Source organism: Marmota monax, unplaced genomic scaffold, assembly GCF_021218885.2.
Source record: "Marmota monax isolate L192 unplaced genomic scaffold, Marmota_monax_Labrador192_F-V1.1 WCK01_AAM20220418_F8-fsc00199, whole genome shotgun sequence".
NCBI classification, from domain to species: Eukaryota; Metazoa; Chordata; class Mammalia; order Rodentia; family Sciuridae; genus Marmota; species Marmota monax.
This window is the reverse complement of record NW_026694340.1, coordinates 1,444,124-1,465,623: the sequence shown is the minus strand read 5'-3', so window position 1 is coordinate 1,465,623 and position 21,500 is coordinate 1,444,124. Positions and strand designations below refer to the sequence as shown.

The 21,500-nt window shown below is 49.6% G+C and overlaps 1 protein-coding gene across 1 annotated transcript in view; it reads left to right on the top strand.

The window, feature by feature from the left end:
* Nucleotides 1-21,500, top strand: part of Fstl4 (follistatin like 4) — a 413,115-nt gene that overhangs the window by 268,279 nt on the left and 123,336 nt on the right. Inside the window, exons 5-6 of the mRNA XM_046467657.2 lie at nucleotides 17,258-17,451; nucleotides 20,723-20,846. Of these exons, the coding sequence (XP_046323613.1) occupies nucleotides 17,258-17,451; nucleotides 20,723-20,846 (318 nt within the window). The remainder of the gene's footprint in view (nucleotides 1-17,257; nucleotides 17,452-20,722; nucleotides 20,847-21,500) is intronic.

Genomic DNA, 21,500 nt, shown 5'->3' with positions numbered 1-21,500 from the left:
TCAAGTCCCAGCTGTGCCTGAGTCCTCATTTCAATCCTTGAGACCCAAGAGAGGAGAAACAGGCAGAGCAGGCCAGGGTGTGGTCTAGGAGAGACTCCCTGGGCCCTGTGTGCTCAGGGGTTCCCAGGGGGAGCTACTCCTAGGACCATAGCAAATCGTCACTAAGAATAGACTGAACAATCAGTCACCTTCATGCCAGTGCCTCAGAGGCAAGAGCCACCCACTGCCAGCCATGCCTCCAGCGTAGGAAGTGTGTCCCAGGTAGGCACAGCCACCAGGTGTTTCAGAAGCATTTCTCCCAGGGCTGGCATGGACAGTGGCCTGAACCATGTCATCCTAGCTCCTGAACTTCCTTCACACACTTCTCAGGAGTAGCACGTAGGAGTGAGGCCAGGACTGGGGGATCTCCAGGGCAGTGGGTATCCCCTAACTCTGTCATTCTTCCATCTAAGGCTGCTCACCAACACCCCAACACATGCAGCATCCTCCCCAGAGGCCCCAGGCCTGAGATATCTAATAGCTCCAGGGAAGGTGGGCATCCCAGGTCCTAACAGACGGGACCCTCAGCCCAGGGCATTTTGTTGACTCAAGGCTAAGTCCAAGGCATCAGTGACCACCTGGGATCCCTCATCTTCCTCTGTCCCCACATACCCAGGTGTGAGCTTGTCTGATAATAAGACTTTCTACTCAAAGCAATGGAAATCATTCAGATATTGAGAGACATAAGATTGCATTTTCAAATAAACATTTTATTGAAGCACAGAACATATAGAAAAATGAATAAGTCATAAGCATATGGCTCAATGAATTTCCACAAAGAGCACGTCTGTTTAACCGGCATCCAGATCAAGAAATGGAATGTTACCAGCACTCAAGTGTCCCCAACACCAGGCTCCATTCAAGTCCCCACCCAAGCATAACCAATGTTCAGTAACCTTTTGAAAGAGAGAGTGACAATCAGAAAAGCTGCTAAAGCCAACAGTGTCATTTAGAGGAGTCCCCAGGAAAAAGAGAAAGAGGGAGAGAAGAGCAGAGGACAGAGGGTCAAATGTGGAAGAGAACCATCCAGTGAGGATGGTGGGCCACTGACCAACTGTGATGTGCTGCGCTTACAATACAAAGCAACCAGCTAGGAATTTAATCGTGTCAGTTGCAATATCGGCTTGAAACTGGGATCATTTCAGGTATTTACACCCAAAGGAAGAGAAAATTTTGGATGGGAACAATGCAAATTACTAGTGGAGTAGAACAATGAGATCATCTGTGGGCTCTCCGGCATCTTCCTGCCCTAGGTTATGCCCTGGGACACTGAGGTCGGAGGTCAAACATGGGGCATTGAAGGGCCCTCTTGACTCAGCCCAGGGTCTGGCTCCCTTCGTCCTTCCCCAGAACAGCTGTCCGGAAGAGCATTGCACAACATGACTCTTTCTAGAATTTCTTTTCCATCCCTCCACCTGACCTAGGAGGTCCTGGCCAGTGCCAGAGCCTGCTGGGTTAGGTCAGGAGAAGGTCAGCCTCTGTTCCACAAGGAAATGTCCTCACTGATCATGACTTTGCCTCCCTGAAGGGACATTTGCCCTGGAAATTGGTTGCAGATCACTTCTCTCAATTAAAGGGCCCGGAAATCCCCATCACTACGACCTCTGTGTTTCCAGACGCTGGATGAGGTGATTAACCAAGGATGTGGCAGGAAAAGGCAGGATGTTCAGTGTGTTTGTGATAATATTTGCCCAGTAAACGGTCCTTGTACCTGAGCAGGTTTCCAACATCTTCCTCATGCTGTAGAAAATCCCGTCCTCTCCCTTCACAGCCTCCTCGATCCTTTCCCCAAGCTTTATTCCTGTCTCCTGGGGTTCCTCTGCCTGAGCTGGAAGGCCAGAGTTAGAATAGAAGGGAGGTGGAGATGAGGCAGGAAAAGCCTCCGAGAATGTGGAGCGCAAAATTCTAGGCAGGTGATAACCCAGATCCATAGACAGGACTTTAAACTCGCAATCCTCCTGCCTCAGCCTCCCACACTGCTGGGATTACAGGCATGTGCCACCGCGCCCAGTCCCATAGACAAGACTCTTACTCTTCCTGGGCCTCAGTTTCCTAATCCATAAATGAGGAGCTTTGACTACATCATCCTCAAACCTTTACCCCTGCTTTGGGGGTCTGTAACCTGTGAGGTATGATAGACTGTGTCAGAGCCTCCAAGAAGTAAACGGAGTGGGAGAATGAGGTTGGGGCTGAGTGGCTGGCATGGGGCCACTGTCACTAGAATGCACATCCAGATCCATAGCTCTGTGGGCAGGGGCATGGTGACAGACAGGCAGAGATAGATAAAAAAAACTTGGAGGAAGGAGGACATGTGCATGTGGAAGGACTTGTTTTCCTGTCTGTGTTTGCCCTGGTACTGAGTGGTGTAGGCTTCCAGAAGAAACGAGACCATTCTCAGACTACTCTTTTTTTTTTTAGGTAAAAGAATATTTTAATAAATCAGAAAAACAAAAATTAAAATCATGATGACTTTAGAATAAGCTTCACAAGTTGAAAATACTATATTTTGATTATTCAGTTTTTTAAATTAATTTACTTATTTTAATTAGGTATATATGACAGAAAATGCATTTTGATTCATTGTACACAATTGCAGCACAACTTTTCATTTCTCTGGTTGTACATGATATAGCGCCGCACCATATGTATAGTCATACATATACCTAAGGTAATGATGTCTATCTCATTCCACCATCTTTCCTGCCCCCATAACTCCTCCCCACCTCTCCCTCCCTTTTCCCAATCAAACTTCCTCCATTTTTCCCATGCCCCTCACCCATTATGGATCAGCATCCACTTATCAGAGAGAACATTCAGCCTTTGGTGTTTTGGGATTGGCTTAACTTCGCTTAGCATGATATTCTCCAACTCCATCCATTTACCTGCAAATGCTATAATTTTATTCTCTCTTAATGCTGGTTAATATTCCATTGTGTATATATACCACAGTTTCTTTACCCATTCATCTATTGAAGGGCATCTAGGTTGTTTCCACAGTTTAACTATTGTGAAGTGAGGTGCTATGAACATTGATGTTACTGACTTAAAATCAGTATGCTGATTTTAAGTCCTTTGGGTATAGACTGAGGAGTGGGATAGCTGGGTCAAATGGTGGTTCCATTCTCAGTTTTCCAAGAAATCTCCATACTGCTTTCCATATTGGCTGCACCAATTTGTAGTCCCACCAGCAATGTATGAGTGTACCTTTTCTCTCAGCCTATTCTTGAAAAATCCCACCAGGACACTATATTTACCAGCACCATAGTGAGAAAAACAAAAGTCAAATTGAGACTCGATTGGCTTATTTAACTGATGGCTCCGGTTTTTATTAAAAGCGATTAGCATCATCAAATGGAATTTCTTGAACCCCATCATGTGAGGTAGTATAATACATTTGCCCTTCAACATGGAAGGTTCTTTTTGAAATTTTTAACTCCTGAATCAAAAGAAGCCTGAGGCAAGAGAAGCTAACTCTTCTCTGTGTGTGGGCTGCACTGTGTCAGCAGAGACTCGGGGTGCACAAGGCACATGCTCAGGCTCGGAAAAGCCTCCGGCTACAGGCACTGGCCCTACCTCTCCCAGGCCAAATGTGCTTTGAGCTCCTTCGTGAAAGAATCTAGGAACATCCCTCCCACTCCTGTCTCCGGTGGGTCCTGAATTCTTTTAAAGCATCTGAATCTCTTTCCACTCTGGACCGGGCAGCAAGGAGGCCACTCTTGGACTCTAAGAACTTATGAATATGGAGGGCAAAGAGCGGGCTGAAGCGACTTCTCAGCATGGGAATGTAATGAGAGTTGGCCAATTCACAAAATCCCATCCAGCTGCCGCCCGAGGAGTGAACACCACAGACACCAAGCAGATAAGCTGCGTCTGGAATAACTCATTTGGCTAGGGGAGAGGGGCTTTCTGAGCACTCAGAGGAGCTGCACCCCAGTGGCCTCTCTCAGCAGCACTGCCACATTCATCTGTGGGCCACCGTCTCCTGAGCCATGGCCTGCTCAGAGGCTCAGAGTCTCTAGGTCAAAAAACCCACGTGTTCCACCTGGAACTGACTAGGTTTCTACCGTCCCCTCCACCGGCTGCCCAAATTCTGATAAGTTTCCAGTATGAACACGCCCAAGCTGTGGGGCAGCCAGGGGAAGGAGCCTCCTAAACTCCTCCGGCAACTCCATGTTGCCCAGGCAGCAAAACTCCCCAAAACATGGGTGCTCTTGAGTCGAGTTACGGTGGAGCTTTGTTTTGTTTTGACCTCGGATTTACTGTCCATCATCCAAGACAAAGAGGTTAAAAAAAATCCTTCAAACCTCAGAAAATTCCCAAGCCCTCTTAGGTCTAAAACGCTGCATGCATGGAATTCTTCTCTTAAATGTCAATTTCTTCAAGCCTACATAAGGGCAGCTTTTAGCTAGAGTCATTTTCGGAGACCATCCAGAGGTAGTGTCCCTCTAACATCTCTTCCTCTAAAGTAAATGTCCCCAAAGCTAACAAAGCTGGTGCAGGTGGAATGTGGCATTTGGATGCTCCTTTCGGGCCCTGATCTGCAGTCCATGCTTCCCTGACACCAGAGGAGGACAATCTCTGCTTGTCATCTTTAAAACCCAGGAGCTCTTTGGCTTGGCCCAGAATCTGACAGGTACTCTGTCTGAGTAAACAGCCCTGAGATACGAGGAGAAGAATAGTGCAGGCCACCCCAGGCACATGAGACACCAGCTCAGACTCTGCCCCATGCCCGTTCTCCTCACCTGCTAGCCTAAGGTGCTGTGACCTGTCCTCCAGGAGGTATCCTGGAAGGACAGAGACAGGAAAAGCCTAGTTCTGGGGGAAAGCAGATGGCAGGAAGGGAGGTGGGCCCTGTGGCACCTGTGTGGGGTTCTTGCCTCCCCAGTGGGGGTCCCTTCTTCATCACTGAGGACCAGAAAAGCTTTTTGGTCAAGGTCTGATGCCAACTGCCTTCCTAGAAGCTCCGTGGTCAAGCGTGAGACTCTGCACACTCTTCTTCCCTGAGCTTGGCCTTCACACAGGCTGTACTTACACACAGGGGTCCACAACATATCCACAGGGACACACACACACACACACACACACACTTTACCCCATACATACTCTGCTCCTGCCGTTCTTGACAATCACAGTACCCAGGAATGTGAAAAGAAATAAGGCCACAGATTCAGTCTGTTCATGCAATTACTTGTCTTTAACCTCATCAGACCTAAGGTTCCCATTTTATAGCAAGTCTTTTATAAAACTCACTTTATTTTCCTAAATGAATGTGTCTTATCAACAACAGTGACACAAAAGAGAAATGCAAGAAAAGTGATGAGCATAAAATAGGCCTTTCGATGTTTGGACCTGGTCACGTTCAAAGTGCAAGGTGGCCCCGCATCCACAGCCACACTGAGATCCCTGTGAATGCAATAGCTGCAGCTAGGACCTGTGTGCTATCATGGTGATTTGAACCCTCAGCTGTCGTTGCTTTGGGAGGAGTGGTTCTCCAAAGTGGTGACCAATTTGTAATAAACTGATAAACAAAATTTATACTTGATAGCATAGGTGCATCCTTGAAAAGTCCTTGCTAAACCCTGGGATGGAGGAATGGAATTTGTAAATATAATATACTTTTAGATTTAGGCTAATATGCTGATAACTAGATCTTTCAATTCCATGGCTGGGACATTTAAAAACTCATGAAAATACAAGAAATAAATACATAAAATAACAACTCATGAGACACCAGGTTTGTTGAGCAGGACATTGCCACCAAGAGCAGGATCCCTAGGCTCCCTAGTCATTAAGTGCCATAAGGCTCCCCGATCACTGTGACAACCAAAATCACTGCTACAGAATTTCACAGGGCTTCCTAGGGAGCACAGTGCTCATGTTAAGAGCATTTATGTGGATTCCCAGCATGTGCAAAAATTCCACGTGGGAACAAAGTGCTCTCCAGGCCTGGCTCCTAAGCCTTACTCATGACTGTATTATCAGCCACTTCAAAACCTAGCCACAGCCCCAGACCCTGCTGCGTCTCTGGGGAAGCATCCCGCCACTCAGCTTAAAACTAAAGCAGCTATATACCCAGCTGTCACTGGTACCTAAGGAGCCAGAATAGTGCCATCTCAACAGCAGGATTTCCCCCCACATTTGGGGGGATGTAGTCTCCCAGTGAAGTCTCAGGACAACAATCAATAAAATTACACAGGAGGTCGGGGATGCCCCTACTCTCTTACCCCTCCACCCCTCCAACTTCCCAATCTGGTGACCATCATCTGGTCCTGCTCCTCTGGATGTAGGTGAGGAGTAACCGGGGATAGTGAACAGGGACTGGACTTTCAGACAGGGCAGTGGGGTACCTGCGCCTATAAGCAGCCAGTGGCCATCTTCATAAAGGTATACATGATTTGTTAGGGAGCTAGTTGCATCTGGGTTTTACCCTAATACAACAATAAAGTCCTTAATGCCAGGGGGGGGGGGTTTAGCATTTATTCAAGTTTTCAAACATTATTCTTTTCACACTAGGGCCACCTGATAGATGTGCCAGTCAGCCATAAAAAGTATATGTGGATCCCTCTCTCAGGAATCCAACCAATTTTGCTTTCTCTAATAGGAATAAAAAAGAGGATTGTAAATGTCAAACAGGAGACTGTATAGCAACATCAATTGAACCAGGCATTCATGAGCAAATGTACCATTTATCTAACAAAGGTCTGAGTGGTTTTGTTCATTTAAATTACCTGAAGCTGGGGTGAAAATGGAGATGAGGGTTTGTCCATGAATTGAGGTGCAAGTGAGGGTGGCTGTTTCCACCGTGTTGGAGTGAGCTTGATCTGCTGCAGTACCGTGCACCGGGACAAGGCAGGTACACACGTGTGTGCGTGTCCTGTCATATGCAGGGTTAAATGCCCTGGAGAGCCTTTGCTGTGCAGATTGTGTTTATGGTCCCCACATAGGCCTTGTATCTTCAACCCAGAGAATTCAAAAGCAGCTGGGATCTCAAATGTGGACACTCCCAGGGAAAGACCAGATGGAGAGCTTGCCAACCCGATGTTGCTCTTTTGAGTTCTGAGAGGACGGGGAGCTAAAAGATGCTCCCATTTGCTTTCCCTCAGCCACCCCTGGCTGCCCTTATATCAAAAACCTGGCCCAGGAGCACAGGATCATGGCATGGCCAAATGCCGGCTGGTGACCTTTACAAATTCAGCCGTGCCTGTGAGAGCTGACAGCTCTGCACAGCAAGACAGAACCCAGCCCTGTGTCCATGCCCTCCTCTCCCTGGACCCTTGGGCTGGCCAGTTAGTGGGACCAGCACAACCCTGCTGTTCAGGGGAGCAGGGGCCAGGAAGTAAGAAGGCGATGTCTCCGGGTAGCAGCTTGGGAGAGGCACCTCCAGGTGCGGCCCAGGTTCTCTTCCTTACTTAATCTCTGGTGGGTGTCCCTTCCAGGCAGCTCCTAAGTCAAGTGAGTCTTGTTGGAAGGGCCAGATAAACGTGTTTGCTGAAGGACTGTTTCCCAGTGTGGTCACTGGCCAGAGTCACCAGAGACTCTGTTAGCATGCCGCCTTCCAGTCCTCACCCCAGACACCGTAGAGGTAAGGCCCAGAATTTGCATTTTTAGTAGGAGTCCCAAGTGATTCTGATGCAAACCCAAGTTTGAGTCCCTTATAAAAACATTCCTTGTTACTTACTTCCCCTAAAGCTAGCAGTTCCCTCCATGACCTCAGTCTGACCTGACTGAGGGTCCTCTAGGGAAAATTGGGGGACACAGATCCTTCCTTCTGTTTTGGGGGGTGGTGTGGGGGGGTGTTTTAAGACCCCTCTGCCATGTGGTTAAAAGGACACGAACTGGGTTCAGGATACCCAGGTTTGAATCCTTGATCACCCCCTGGGATCCCCAGGGTCTAGGCCTCAACCCTTCCCTCTATCTAATGAGTGAAGAGGTGACAGAAGGGACAGGAGGCAAGCCAGCTCTTCCAAACCTGTGGGCAGGCACCCGTCCACTATGGGTCACCATGACTGTGTGCTGTAAGAGAGTGGCCATACTCACCCTCAAAGACAAGAGTGCAGTCCTTGCTTCTGGAAGGTGAGTCTATGGAGGAGACAGGACACAGAAAAATTCCTCAAGGCCTGAATGGTTTGGAAGTGACAGAAGCAATTCCATGGAATTGGGCCTTGTCAAAAAAATCTAGAAGTCTGATTTGAGGAAAAAAACCTTCCAGGAAGGGTCACCTGAGGACAAAATTTGCAGCCAGGCTTTCCAGCAGATCATGGGGAATTGGTGGAGCAAGTCTGGAGAAGCCAGTGGCCCCAGGGAAGGCCAGAGATAAACATAGACACCTGAGCAGGATGTTTGAGTCCAGGAGAGTGGCCAGGCTCCACGGCCAGCTGTGGTCACCAGGTGGCAGGACTTTGAGTAAACCTGTGGGCAAGTGTCCTGGGAATGTGAGCAGACAGTCTCATGAGTGCGTCACAATCTCCTGGATTTTCAGCATTTTGTGACTTTGTCCCCAGGACCAGGGGAACAGCATCATTTTAGCTAAAAATGTATCCAAAAAATAAGCCCATTGATTTTGGCATTTATTGTTAATTGAATTTTCCCAGAAATGGCAGCCGAAAGATTGTTAATGTTCATGAATTTACATCAAGTTAAACATCTGTTCCTCTTAAGCTAAACTCTAGCAAAGTTATGGCGGCTCATAAATTAGATCTGGGAGTAAAATACTTCTCGCTCTTTGCACAGCTTAGCGGTTTCAAAATAGACCTCAAAATGACACATTGCAACTGAGGCCCGGGTAGCGTGACCACATTCAGCTGTAATGTTGGTGCCAGACGATTATGCCACGTTTTTGCTTCAGTGGTAAAGATCGCAGCTTTGTCGGGGCAACACGTGATATTGGTTTATCAGACTGACTGGGGACATGTGGGAAGCCATGCTGCTAACATTTGCAGAAAGCAGAGAGCCTGCACATGAGCCGACTTCAAGGGAAGCCAGGAGAATGGGAGCACATCTTGCCTCTCGCTGGTCTAGGTTTTTCCCAGGTATGGTTCTAGGGAGCTGAGCCTTGGTCCCAGGCCTGCCTGGAAGGAACCATGCCACCCTGTCAGGTTAAAGAAGTCCAGTGAGTGTGGCCCAAGGGCACACAGATGGCTACTATGTGGTTTCTAAAGTGCTGGTGAAAAGACCATTTTGGGAAGAGAGTTGCTCATGCCATGTTTGGTGGCACTTCAGAGTCTGACCCAAAGCCCCCACCCCAGCACTTCCTTCTGTCCCCTCCCCTGCCCTTAGACCCTCCCCATCCTTGAAGGGGATTCTGACATTAATGGAAGATGAGCTCGCTCATGATGTCAGTTATCTGTGTTTGCATTTCCCTCTCCAGTAAGTCTGGGATTTATAGGCAGTCTCCTGAGTACAGGGCTGTGCCCCCGCAGAAAATTCCAGTATTCTGGAGATCATCAAGGCTAGGTTCTTCATTGTGGCCTTGGCTTCCTCCAAAGCCACTCCACCCTCACATGCTTTCCTGTTAATAAAATTCTCCCCATGCACAGAGGGTCCCCAGGGTCATCTTTGTGCCCATTTACTGAGCAGATCCCAGCCAAGGCATCAGGCCTTTCCTGAAGCTGTGCATTGGCAGAATATACCCTCAGGCCTCCCCAGCTGGCCTCTTTGCAGAGTTATCCAGGCTTTGTCCTGGCTAGCCATGGTAGGACGAGAGAACTAAATGTTTCATCTGCCTCCTCCCCAGAGGCATTTCCTAGAGAGCTGCCCCATGACCATGAGAGCTTGAAAGAGACTTCCCTATGCCACCTAGTATCTAAGTCCCTCTGTGGCTGACCACCTTGCCATCATCCCCAGCTTGGCCATGCCAGAGGTCACTCTGTAGGAAATCTCCTGGGTGAGGAAGAGCCCATACCCCCTGGTAAGCCCAGGGAGGTGTCTCACTGGGTAAGGCCCAGGAGCTGGGCTCCTACACTCACATTGCACCTGGAAGCTGACAAGATAGATGACACAGGACCCCAGTCCCTCCAGAGTTCCAGACCTCCATCACTGTGGCTCAGGGTGCCTGGGGTTGTTCCCTCAAGGCAGAGCCACAGGCCCTCTCCGAGTCACCTGTCTCCCCTCTCCACAGGAGTCCATAGTCATACAGGCAACGGACATTTAATGCACACTGTCTACATACAGGTACTGGGCCAGGTACTGGGGAGGCACCTGAAAACAAGGCCAATCCTGCCCTGGAGAAGCTTGTTGTCTAATGAGATGCCTGACAATCTGCATTGGATAAATAAGTACCTAATGGAAGTCCAGGGAAGGGCAGTGAAGGGGGATCAGGGGCAGTGCATGAGGGGCCTCTTCAGCCAGGGGCTGGCATGTTAGAAAGGGAGGCTGAAGAGCTGGGTGAAGGAATAGTTGTAGGGGGCAGGTGGCATTTAGTTAGCGTTTCACTGCTGTGACTGAGATGTCCAACCAGAACAACTTAGAGGAGGAAAAGTTTTTCTTGGCTTATGGTTTCAGAGGTTCAGTCCGTGGTCAGCCAACTGTATTGCTCTGGGCCCGAGTGAGGCAGAACATCATGGCTGAAGGGTAGGGTAGAGGAAGGCCATTCATTCATGGTAGCCAGGAAGCAGAGAGAGAGAGAGAGAGACAGAGAGGGAGGAGCCAGACGGAGGATATATAATTCCCAGTGACCTACTTCCTCCAGCCAGTCCCCAACTGCCTGCAGTTACCAGCCAGTTGATTCATTCAAATTAGAAATTCATCAAATGGATTAATCCACTGATGAAGTTACAACTCTCATAACGTAATCATTTCATCTCTGAACATTCCTACATTAACAGGAGCTTTGGGGGGAACACCTCATACCCAAACCATAACAGGGAGGGAACAGGAAGAACAAGAGACAACCCGCTTTCCAGCCTCATCAACATGCAGGTTCCTGAGCACATGGCCTGTCCCCCTCTGAACTGGGTTAGAAGCTGGGCTTCCTGCTGCCTTTCTGTCTTGCCCACATTCTGCCACACCCTCCCTCCCCTTGAATGGGATTCTCCAGCCCCACCCAGGCCAGAGCTTCACCTGCCTGCTACAGAATAAAGATGGCCCCTTGGGGGCGTGACCTGGCAGGGCGCAAGTGGCTGATGGAATATTCACAATGTCTCCTTCACTTCCCTTTGTTTTGCAACAGAAAGTGTTCCTTTGATGGACACTTCATTCCACAGGCAGCTCCCTGCTTCCTATCTCCCTTTGCTTAAAAATTAAACGTGGCCGTGCCCATGCTCTTTGGTGTGGAGGACAGTGGCCAGATGGGAGAGCATTAGAATCTTCATAGAGGGACAATTATTGAGGGAACTAGATTAATGAGGTGTCATAACAACTTAGCCAGATCTGCGACTGACCTTTCTCATGGAGAACGGGCTTGATAAATGTAGTTCATTACCGAGTTCTGACATGAAAATAGGATCACACTCTGGGCTCTTCAACAGGCTGATCAATATTTTATCTGCCAAAGCAGGCCTGGCCTGGGAGCAGGAAGAGCCCCACAGCACATGTGTGCTGGCAGGAGCCCGAGGCCAGAGCCAGGGCTGGCCGGGCAGGCCCTGCTGAATGGCAGGGAGCCAGGCCAGCAAGAAGGTGTTTGGACCCTACTATTGGCCTGTGAGGCTGGGCAGGACCCTGAGAGGGCTCAGAGATGGAAGGGCCCTGGGCAGTGGGAAGAAAGAGAGGGAATCCAGGACATCTCCCCTCTTCTGCTGATCCATAAATGCTTATCTAGTTGCCACCCTATCGCAGGCCCCACATTGAAGGTGACAAAGACAAATAAGCCACACCCCTACTTACTTGGAACAATGAGTACATTTCATCTGGGCCTGGGGATGCACGCCTGTAATCCCAGTTACTCAGGAGGCTGAGGCAGGAGGACCACAGGTTCGAGGCCAGCCTGGACAACTTAGTGAACCTGTCTCAAAATCAAAATAATGAAAGGGCTGGGGCATAAAGAAGAATGAAATTATGTCATTTGCAGGAAAATGGATGGAACTTGAGTGAGTAAGCCAAACTCAGAAAGCCAAGGGCACAGGTTTGGTTTGGTTTTCTCATTTGTGGAAGCTAGAGAAGAAAAAGAAAAGAAAAATTTTTTAAAAAGGTGTGTGGGGGAGATCTCATGAAAACAAAGAAGGGAGACAAAGTAGGGGAAAGGAACTAGGGAAGGGAGAAGGGGGAGGAAGGGGGAAATACTGGGGAATGCTATTGACCATATTATATTGTTATATCATGTGCATGTATGAATATGAAACAGCGAACCCCATTATTATGTAAAATTATAATGTACCTATGAAAATATGGAAATAAAAGGGGACAGGGAGTATAGCTCATGTAGCGTGCATGAGGCCTTGGTTCTATACCCATTGCCACAGAGAGAGAGAGGGAGAGGAAGAGAGAAAGAGAGAGAGTCCTCGGTTATGGCTGGCCACAGGGACACTTCCTCTCACCTTTTCTTTATGTAATGACCTGGTAAGGTGGTGAGGGGCCTAGGGCCTCACAGCCAGTCCAAGTCCAATGGTCTCCTGACTCCCTTGTCAGTGCTTTGTTCAGCCTGTGACAATCGTCTCTAATTGTTGGTCTCAGATAGACACAGCAGTCTATTATGACAAGGCACAGACCTCAAATCATTGTAAAGTCATGCCACCCCTGGATCCATCAGTGGGCACATTTAACTGTATTTGAGTCTGCCCTCCCCCAGGCTGGACCAGAGGGTCCCTGGCAACAGTACCTGGACCTCAGTTTAAGCCTTTACACCACGGGTTGCCCATTTTATTCTGAACACCAGGCTGGTCAACATCTATGGAGCACTAGGGAGGGGTGTTGGGGTCCCCAAGCCCATGATGCATACCCTCCAGGGAACATCCCCCTGGAGGAGCCAAGTCTGCTGAGGCCAAGGCTAAGATTGGACCCTGCCCTGGTCCAGAAAGACCACATGCCATCCCCGCAGGCACCCATCCCCCACTAACAGGGTCAGGGCATAGTGAAGAAGATGTAGATCAGTGATATTTAGCCAAGATGAAGTGAATGAGTGAGCTGTGTAGAGACTTGGGTGAAGAACATTCCAGATGGAGGAAGGAGTCTATAATTGCAAAGCTCCCAAGCCAGAGCATGCTCTGGGGGCCAATACTGCTGAAGGGCCTTCTCCCACCATGCCCCACCTCTCAGTCCCATGTGGACTTTCCAGGTGGGTGGGCAGGGATGACCCAAGAGAAGACAAGAAAGATGTGACCCTTGGCTATTGACCCTCTCTTGCCAAAATTGAGAGGAACTTGAGAAGGGCAGGAAAAAAAGTCAGAAAATAGAAGCTAGGGAGCCCAGGCCTCGGAGTCCACATGCAGCAGGCCAGCCGCCCACGTGCACGAGCTCATTGTGCTAATGGGCCCCTCATCACTTGAGCAGAGGGGATGGCTTAACCTCTGGCCAGCAGTGTGTTGACAGCAGCCGCCTTTGGGAGATAGATTGTGGATGATTTATTATATTTATTTATTTCTACTTATACTCATAAGTGCTTTCCAAGTGCTCTTTGATGGACATATATTTATTTTATGACAAGACAACTGTTTGGAACTGAAAGCGGAGCAGGGAGCCTCTAGCTAAAGACTACATCCAGCAGAGTCACGGGTACCCAGTGCTTCATGTGGGTAAGCTACTCCTGTCTGACCCACAGTGAAACTGAGAACTTTGTGAAGAAAAACCTAAAACTGGAATTTGGTGGACTCCCCCCAGGCCAAGGCCTGCCTCGGGGAGGAAAGCTCACCTTCATGTGGAGCTGGAAGCCACAGATTTGGAGGCATCTGCCTCTGGGGCTGGAAGAGGGCAGGGAAGGATGTTCCCCCATCCCCGCTCCACTGGCCCCCAGCCCTGTGGGATTCAGGTGACCATGGCAGGGATTGCTGGGAGACCCTAGAGAAGATCAGAAATACTGGACAAATGACTTCATGATTTGATTTTAGACAAATTCCTCTCTTGTGACTCATTTTAATACAGCTGCTCCTGGGGTGAAGAAGGATTTAAGATTCTCTTCCAGGCACTCCTCCTGCATTTGCTCAGAACCCCAGTGGCCAGCAGCCACCTGGTACAGGGAAGCCCTCAGTTAAGGAAATAAAGGAGCTTGGAACTGAGAGCTGCAGGACCTGACACCCCTACTCTGGCTCCCACACTTGCCCACAGCCCCAGGAGTCCTGCCTGAGTTGCCCCACTGCCCTGTCCCACACTGCTTTGTCTCGCTGTCCCCCAGCTGACAACCTCCAGCCACTGGCCTTCTCAGACCTCCAGATATCCAGATATGCTGGCCACTAGCCATTCCTGCTGTCTGTAGCACCCTGCCCTGCTCATCCTTCTCCCACTACTCTTCCTCGTCCTGCAGGTCTCATCCTGATTATCCCCACAGGGCTTTCCTCATCCTGGCTTCGTACACTCTCCTCCAGGGACACCCAGGATGCCATGCCCTGGAAGCACCTGAATCCTCATGCCATCCCCGCAGGCACCCATCCCCCACTAACAGGGTCAGGGCATAGTGAAGAAGGTGTAGATCAGTGATATTTAGCCAAGATGAAGTGAATGAGTGAGCTGTGTAGAGACTTGGGTGAAGAACATTCCAGATGGAGGAAGGAGTCTATAATTGCAAAGCTCCCAAGCCAGAGCATGCTCTGGGGGCCAATACTGCTGAAGGGCCTTCTCCCACCATGCCCCACCTCTCAGTCCCATGTGGACTTTCCAGGTGGGTGGGCAGGGATGACCCAAGAGAAGACAAGAAAGATGTGACCCTTGGCTATTGACCCTCTCTTGCCAAAATTGAGAGGAACTGGAGAAGGGCAGGGCCTGGCACACAGCTTGTCAATAAGGGCAGGTGAATGATAGGAGGGGTCTGGCCTGGTCTGAGGGATCACCGATCCTGGCAACTTGAGGCACCTGTCCCCCAAAGTCCCAGGTTGACTTCTAGACGTGGCAGTCGCCAGGGTAGAGAAGCTGGAAGCACACAAGCTCACAGTGGGCTACGGAGACGTGAAAGGAGGGCAGAACCTGCAGAGCTGCCTCAGCAGGATCCACATTATGGCTTCCCCAGCCTGCCAAGGTGGGTGGCATTGTCCAGCTGCAGATCTCTGGTGACACAGGACCTTGAGCAGCTCAGAGGAGTCTGTGCCCCACCTCAGTCCATGAGGAAAGTTGAGAGACTGGGCAAGAATGAGATGTCACAGCCCATCAGACCCGGCCTGACCTAAACTTCAGGTGGCTCTGATGTGGCAGATTCTTAGAATCTTCATTTCCAGCAGCATTTCTGAGGTGAGCCTCCTATTAACTCCAGCTGTGCACACCAGCTTCCCAGCATCTCAGTACACGTGCCCGCCCCCAGGGAAGCCAGCACTAGGTCATGCAGGGACTCCATCCCCATTCACCCCCACAGCTTCTTCCCCATTCCTATTCTATATCCCCACGTGTGGTCCATTTTCTAGGACCAGACTCCCTCCTTTTTGGGGGAGTGGTGAGGGACTCAGAAGGAAGAAAAACCCAGCAACCAGTCCCATCCTCCTAGGGACAGGAGTGTCTTGGTAGAGGGGCAAGGCCACCATGTTCAACACTGCATAGCTGCACAGACTTGAGGACCAGGTTTGCCAACTGGAAACCCAGAGAACTTCCAAGAATCAATATCCTACCAGGCAAAAAATAAATAAAATAAAATGTGTTAGCAGGGCTAGGGGGATGGGAGAGAACCATTCTTGACAGAGCATGGAGACTCCCAGGGAGCAAATAGATTGGATTATATTGAACACAACAATTGATTTTTTCCTAAACAAACATGCAGAAGGAAATGGTAACAGGCATCTGTTCCTGATGGGAATCAATTGACCCCAAATTGGAAGAAAATCTAGAAACACAAACAAATACAAGAGACTGTGTTTAGAACACCCAGGCTTGTCTAGTGAGAGGGCCGGAGGAAGAGAGGAACAGACCCGCAGATTCGCCCATCATTCTTTTCCCTTCCCACCATCTTCCCTGTTAGTGGCTTTTCAACAAATGTGGATCTAATAACAAGGGAAAGAGTAGCGACCATTCTTTGAGCCCTTACTCTGTACCAGACCAGTGCAAAGCCCTTTGTGTGAATGTTAGTTACTCCTCAAAACCCAGAACCCTGTCATCCCCACTTCTTAGATGAAGTCACTGAGGCTACAGGTCATGCAGTCCAGTGGCAGTGAAGTTTGGACTCAAACCCACTGGTCCCTGGAGCCCATGCTCACTAGCACTGCTCTCTATTGGGTCTCCAACCCTGAGCTATATTCCCTGATGCCTTGAGCTGGTCTTGAAATTAAGGGGGAAATGACTAAGCCTCAGAAAGTCCATTCCCAGCAGCCTGGACCGGATGGTGGATTGGGCAAAGCCAGAAGCAGGAAAAGCTCCCTCCCCCGGGGAGGTGGGGAAGCAGGGCAGGAGGTACTGCACGGCTTGGTGATATCCCTGCAGACCCAGTTTATGAGCTTTGCCCTGTGTGGTGTTCATCCTAGTGGCCCGTCACCAGCAAGATAAACTATGTCGTGTCACAGTGCATCACAGGCCTCATTTGCCAAAGCACGGTGCGATTCTGATGCTGTTCAGCAAACACGCCTGTGATAAAAGGCCTAAGAGTAATGGGCTGTGTGCTGCGGATTTAATTTCATAAAGCTTCCTTTTGTTTCTTGGTCATGGACTTGTGTACACATGTTTGTTTTCAAGTAATCCAGCTCTGGGAGTGTACCTAATTACCTTAAGCAGGGCTTATTAGTCCTGTTAACTAAGACTCCCTAATCTATGAGGCCAAGTATGCAAAAGCAGCCTGTAAGGTAGGATTAAGACAAAAGTGAGCTATTACAAATGGAATCGGGGGCCGGCTTTCCTAAAGCTGCTGTGGGGCTGCCGCTGTAAATTCTGCAGAAAGAATTTTCCTGTTCCGTCTGGCACTCGCTCTCTATAGTAGGCACTCAAGAAATATTCATGGGACGGATAGACAGGCTCCCTCCGGCATTTGCATCACACGCAGCATTTATTAAATACAAATATTTGTAGTTTGGATGGGTGGACAGACAGACAAGTCCCATCTACTACAGTTGCACAATTTGCTGCACAGTAAAGGCCTGGTGACCCACTGTGAGTAGCATGATGGAGAAAATGTTCTCTCATCGAAGGACACATCTTGCTGTAACAACCCCGTCTTCTCTTCCAGGCGACACATGCACCATGGCCGGCTATGCCCGCCTTAAGAATGTCCTTCTGGCGCTCCAGACTCACCAGCAGCCACTCCACGAAGTGGAAAACAGGCAGGACCCTGCTTCCCAAAAGCGTCTCCTGGTGGAATCTCTGTTTAAGGACTTGGATGCCGATGGGAACGGCCACCTCAGCAGCTCTGAACTGGCTCAGGTGGGTACAGCGTTCAGTGAAAAACAAGTTATAAAGGAATCCAGTTTTTCGTTCAGCACCTACAGAGAAGAGACACGGAGATCATGGGAGGACAGTGGGTTGCAACTGTCTCTGTCACAGAGTCCCCAGGAGGCCACTCTGCCACCCTTCCGGGAATCTCAGAGTCTGTGATCAACACCTCTGAGAACATCTTACAAACAAAGTTATATTCATTTCCCACCAGCCGCCTTCAGCCACTGTTTACAAACACACTGTGACACCCTGCCTGGCAGCAGGCAAAACTCTCCTGCCGCGGGGCTGGTGGCTGATGTTTTAATTAGGAAACCAAACTTGTCCTCCTTGAGTCCTTTGCTTTCCTTAGCAGAAATATCAAAAGGAAGCAGTGCTTGGTTTCCAGAAAACACCTCTGGAGCTCTGTCCTGGAGGGTCCCAAGTCCTCTGCCCGGTGACAACACTATTCTTTGGTGGCCAAATATCAGCAGCCCAAACCCCAGCTTTCTTACTTGCAGGAAGCCCTGAGTCCACCCCAAAAACACTTGTCTGGAAAAGCACTTGCATTGAACCTGTGGCTTGTGTCCCTCCCCAGAGTTGCCCCTTGGTCCAGCGACAAGCTGCTGTGAGAGTAGTCAGCATCTGCAGCTCAAAAAGCAAAGAAAGACTGACCTCGTTCCCTGGGGCCAGGGTGGGGGTCCTCATGCAGAAAGGCTGTCCTGGGCCCAGGAGTCTGCATTCCTGCTTCTGCTCTGCTGGTTTGCTTCTAAGAGCCTGGGGCCCAGGAGGCCCACAGCCAGGTGCAAAAATAAGCAAGAAAGTGAGGTCAGCATCCTGGTGCCTTGAGTGGATGGGGGCAGCTCTTCCTCAGAGAACTATAGTGGCCACCAGAGCAGAGATGACAAGGATGTGTCACCATATTTATGCCAGAGAAATCTTAACCTTGGTACAGTGACCTCATCAAGGTAGTGAGGGGGTCACTGTGAAGGACGGAGGAGGGGAGTACTTTGGCTTGGCACTGAGCCAGGCCCTTTGCCTGTGGCTAGTAAGCATGGGCAAGTCCCTTGCAATGTAGGACAGTGGCTGAAAGTACGAACTTCAGAGCCAAGCTGAGGTCTAGGGCTGCTTCCAATGTATAGGAGCTGGTGGGTCTTAGGGGATGGCCTCACTGCACTGGGCCTCCATTTCTCATCTGTGAGCCTCAAAGGGTCATCATAGGATTAAAGATATGCTTAGCTTAGTGCCTGGCACATGGGTGTTCACAACAGACAACAGTGGCCATCATCGTGGTCTTTGTTATTTCCTCCTTGATCTTTCAGCCATGCTCTGCTATAAGGTAGAGATGCCTGTCATCCCACTTCACAGATATTTTCAGATGAGGAAACTGAGATGCTAACAAATCAAGCAGCTTGCCCTAGTTGCGATCACTGTCTGAACATGAAGGAACTCAGGTGCAACCCAGGAATGTTGCTACACATTCAACTGCCCTCCCCACAGCGCCAGGTGTCTCCCACCAGGAGGCTCCATATGGTCCTCTCAAGGTCAGCAGGAAAAGCAAGCACTTGCAAAACCCAAGTGAGAATCAATGACTCAAGCCTGGAGTCGCAGGCTCCTTGCTCTCAGGCCTTCTGTTCCAGCCAGGCCCGAGCCTGCTTCCTGAGCACACCTTGGGAATCTCAGATGACTCTGCTCTGCTCACCCACACTACACCCACAGCACATGCAACCCTGTGCATCCCAAGAGGCCTGCTGCCCATGGCCTCCAGAGAACCAGCAAATCTTCACCTCAGTCAGCACTTGGCCCCTGCTCTGGCTAAGACCCTAAAGGGCAATGCCAGTGTCCCATAGGTGACCTGAGCTGCTCTAGAAAAGCCCAGGTCCTGTTAGTTACAGCTACCTGCAGGAAGAACCACCTGGTGGTTCCCTACAGTACAGGCTGTGCAGGGAGTGACAAGGGCAGGTGACATCGGCTTGCCTTGGACAGAGGCACTTGGCACCCAGCTCCATGCAGCTCCCAGGTAGCTCCCTGGTAGACAGAACCTCCTTGAGAATGTTGTTCTAATCTAGCAGAGACATGGCATGAGGCATCTGAAGCCATTAATAAGCATGGTAATTTGACTATGATTTCCTCTTTAAAATTTAATATATTTAAAGTCCATTCCATAAATCTGCCAAGCAAAGCCCAGCTAAGGTGGGCTTTCCCTTGACGCCGAATCAAAGGCACAGGGGGAAAAAAACTTGTCGGTCCTATGAAAAGTTAATCAATTTCCAATGCAGAAATAGACAAAGGGAAATTTTCATCTTCGAAAGATTGATCTCAGCCGTTATGGTTGATCTCCCTTTTATCGAATTCTCTCCCTTGCTAGGTAAGGGGTCATTTTTTTAACATTATCACATTAAATTGCCTTTAATATAACAGGGCAAGCTGAGAATGTTAAGCAAAGAGAAAACATCTTTGCCTTCCTCTCCCCTTCAAAATAAAATAAAATCATTTCCTCTGTTCTGAGATTTCCTTCTGAGTATTCTCCTGTGCTCCAACTCCAGCTGAGTGGGGAGGCCTGAAACCTCTACCCAAAGCTACCTTTTGGCATGGCTGGCCATGCTTGGGGAGGAGGGGGTCTGCCTCCTGCAGCCTAGACCATGATCAGAAAAGGAGTCCATGAGGGCCCACCAGTAGAATGCGGCTCGGGCCTGGTCAGTAGAATGTAGCTACCCCTTTCTGGGGGTGCCACAGCTAGGAGGTGCTCCTCTGGAAGTGGTAGGACTGAGGGTGCAGCGATGAAATACAACCATCAGCTTTGTGCTACGGGAGCCAGGGGAACCACACCAAGGTCAGCTACTCTTTGATGGGTTCCTAAACCCCTTCTCTTCTCTTTGCCCCAACAATAGCACAAGGAGGTAAGCCAAATGGCCAAAAAGACCTTCCCATCTTGCACTGCTGGGGGTCTGTCTGCCCAGACAGGGAGAGGACAGACATGAGCTCTAGTACAGACTCTGTCCCAAACACTTTGTGACCTTGGGAAAGTCTCTCTCTCTCTCTCTCTCTCTCTCTCTCTCTCTCTCTCTCTCTCTCTCTCTCTCTCCCTCTCTCTGTCTCTCTCTGCCTCAGTTTCCTCATCTATAAAATGAGAGGATCAGACAAGACAAAACCAAAGAGCTTCGGGTGTTTCACAGGCCCATTGAGCTTCCCAAAGCCCCCACTGGGCCTGAGCCACTTTCCAACCATGTCCTTGACACTGAACTCAATATGGCTCTGACCTTTTACCCTCCTCACCCCACAGCACATGTTGAAGGAGCAGAACCTAGAAGGGGACTTTCTGGGGTGTACGCCAGGAGACCTCCTCCGATTTGACGACTACAACAGCGACAGCTCCCTGAGCCTACACGAGTTCTACACAGCCTTCCGTAAGTCAGGCCCCCCTATGGGGTCCCATGGGCACAGGGGCTCATGTCTGCAAATGCTCCTGCCTCACCGTGGTGATGGGCTTGGAGTCTGTTCCATTGTCTCCCCAGTGGGCTTCTTTGAGTGGTGGAAGTGTTGAGTTTGTTTTGCAACAAGCCTGAGCTATAAGAAAAGGATTAAAGGTGAATGGGTGAAAACAGAGTGGGCTCACCCTGTTCCTTTTGGGTAACGGTTTTTCTCACTGAGTGTGACTGAAGCAGAGCTGTGAGGGGAATTCTGTGACTACACATGGAGGGAACAAATGTCAGGTCTATCTTTGGGCTGAAGCCTGGCCCTACTGGGGATCAATGCCTGGAGGAAAATCCTGCAGGAGAGCTGGAGGCCTGGCCAAGCAGGGCCAGGAAACAGTCACCACCCAAGGACAATAGAGAGTAAAGGTCCAAGTTGAAGAAAGGCACAGGATCCCTGGAGAAACATGGAAAATAGGTGCTCTTGTGGCTGTGGAGGAAGTATCTGGGTGGCCCATGTACAGGGACCCTTATGCTTAACACCTGTGTGAGGATGGGCTATCTCAAGGACCTGTGACTTTGCCTGAGGTGAGCTTCCAAGAGATTACATCATGTTAACTACTGGGACATAGGCAGAGCTGGGACATC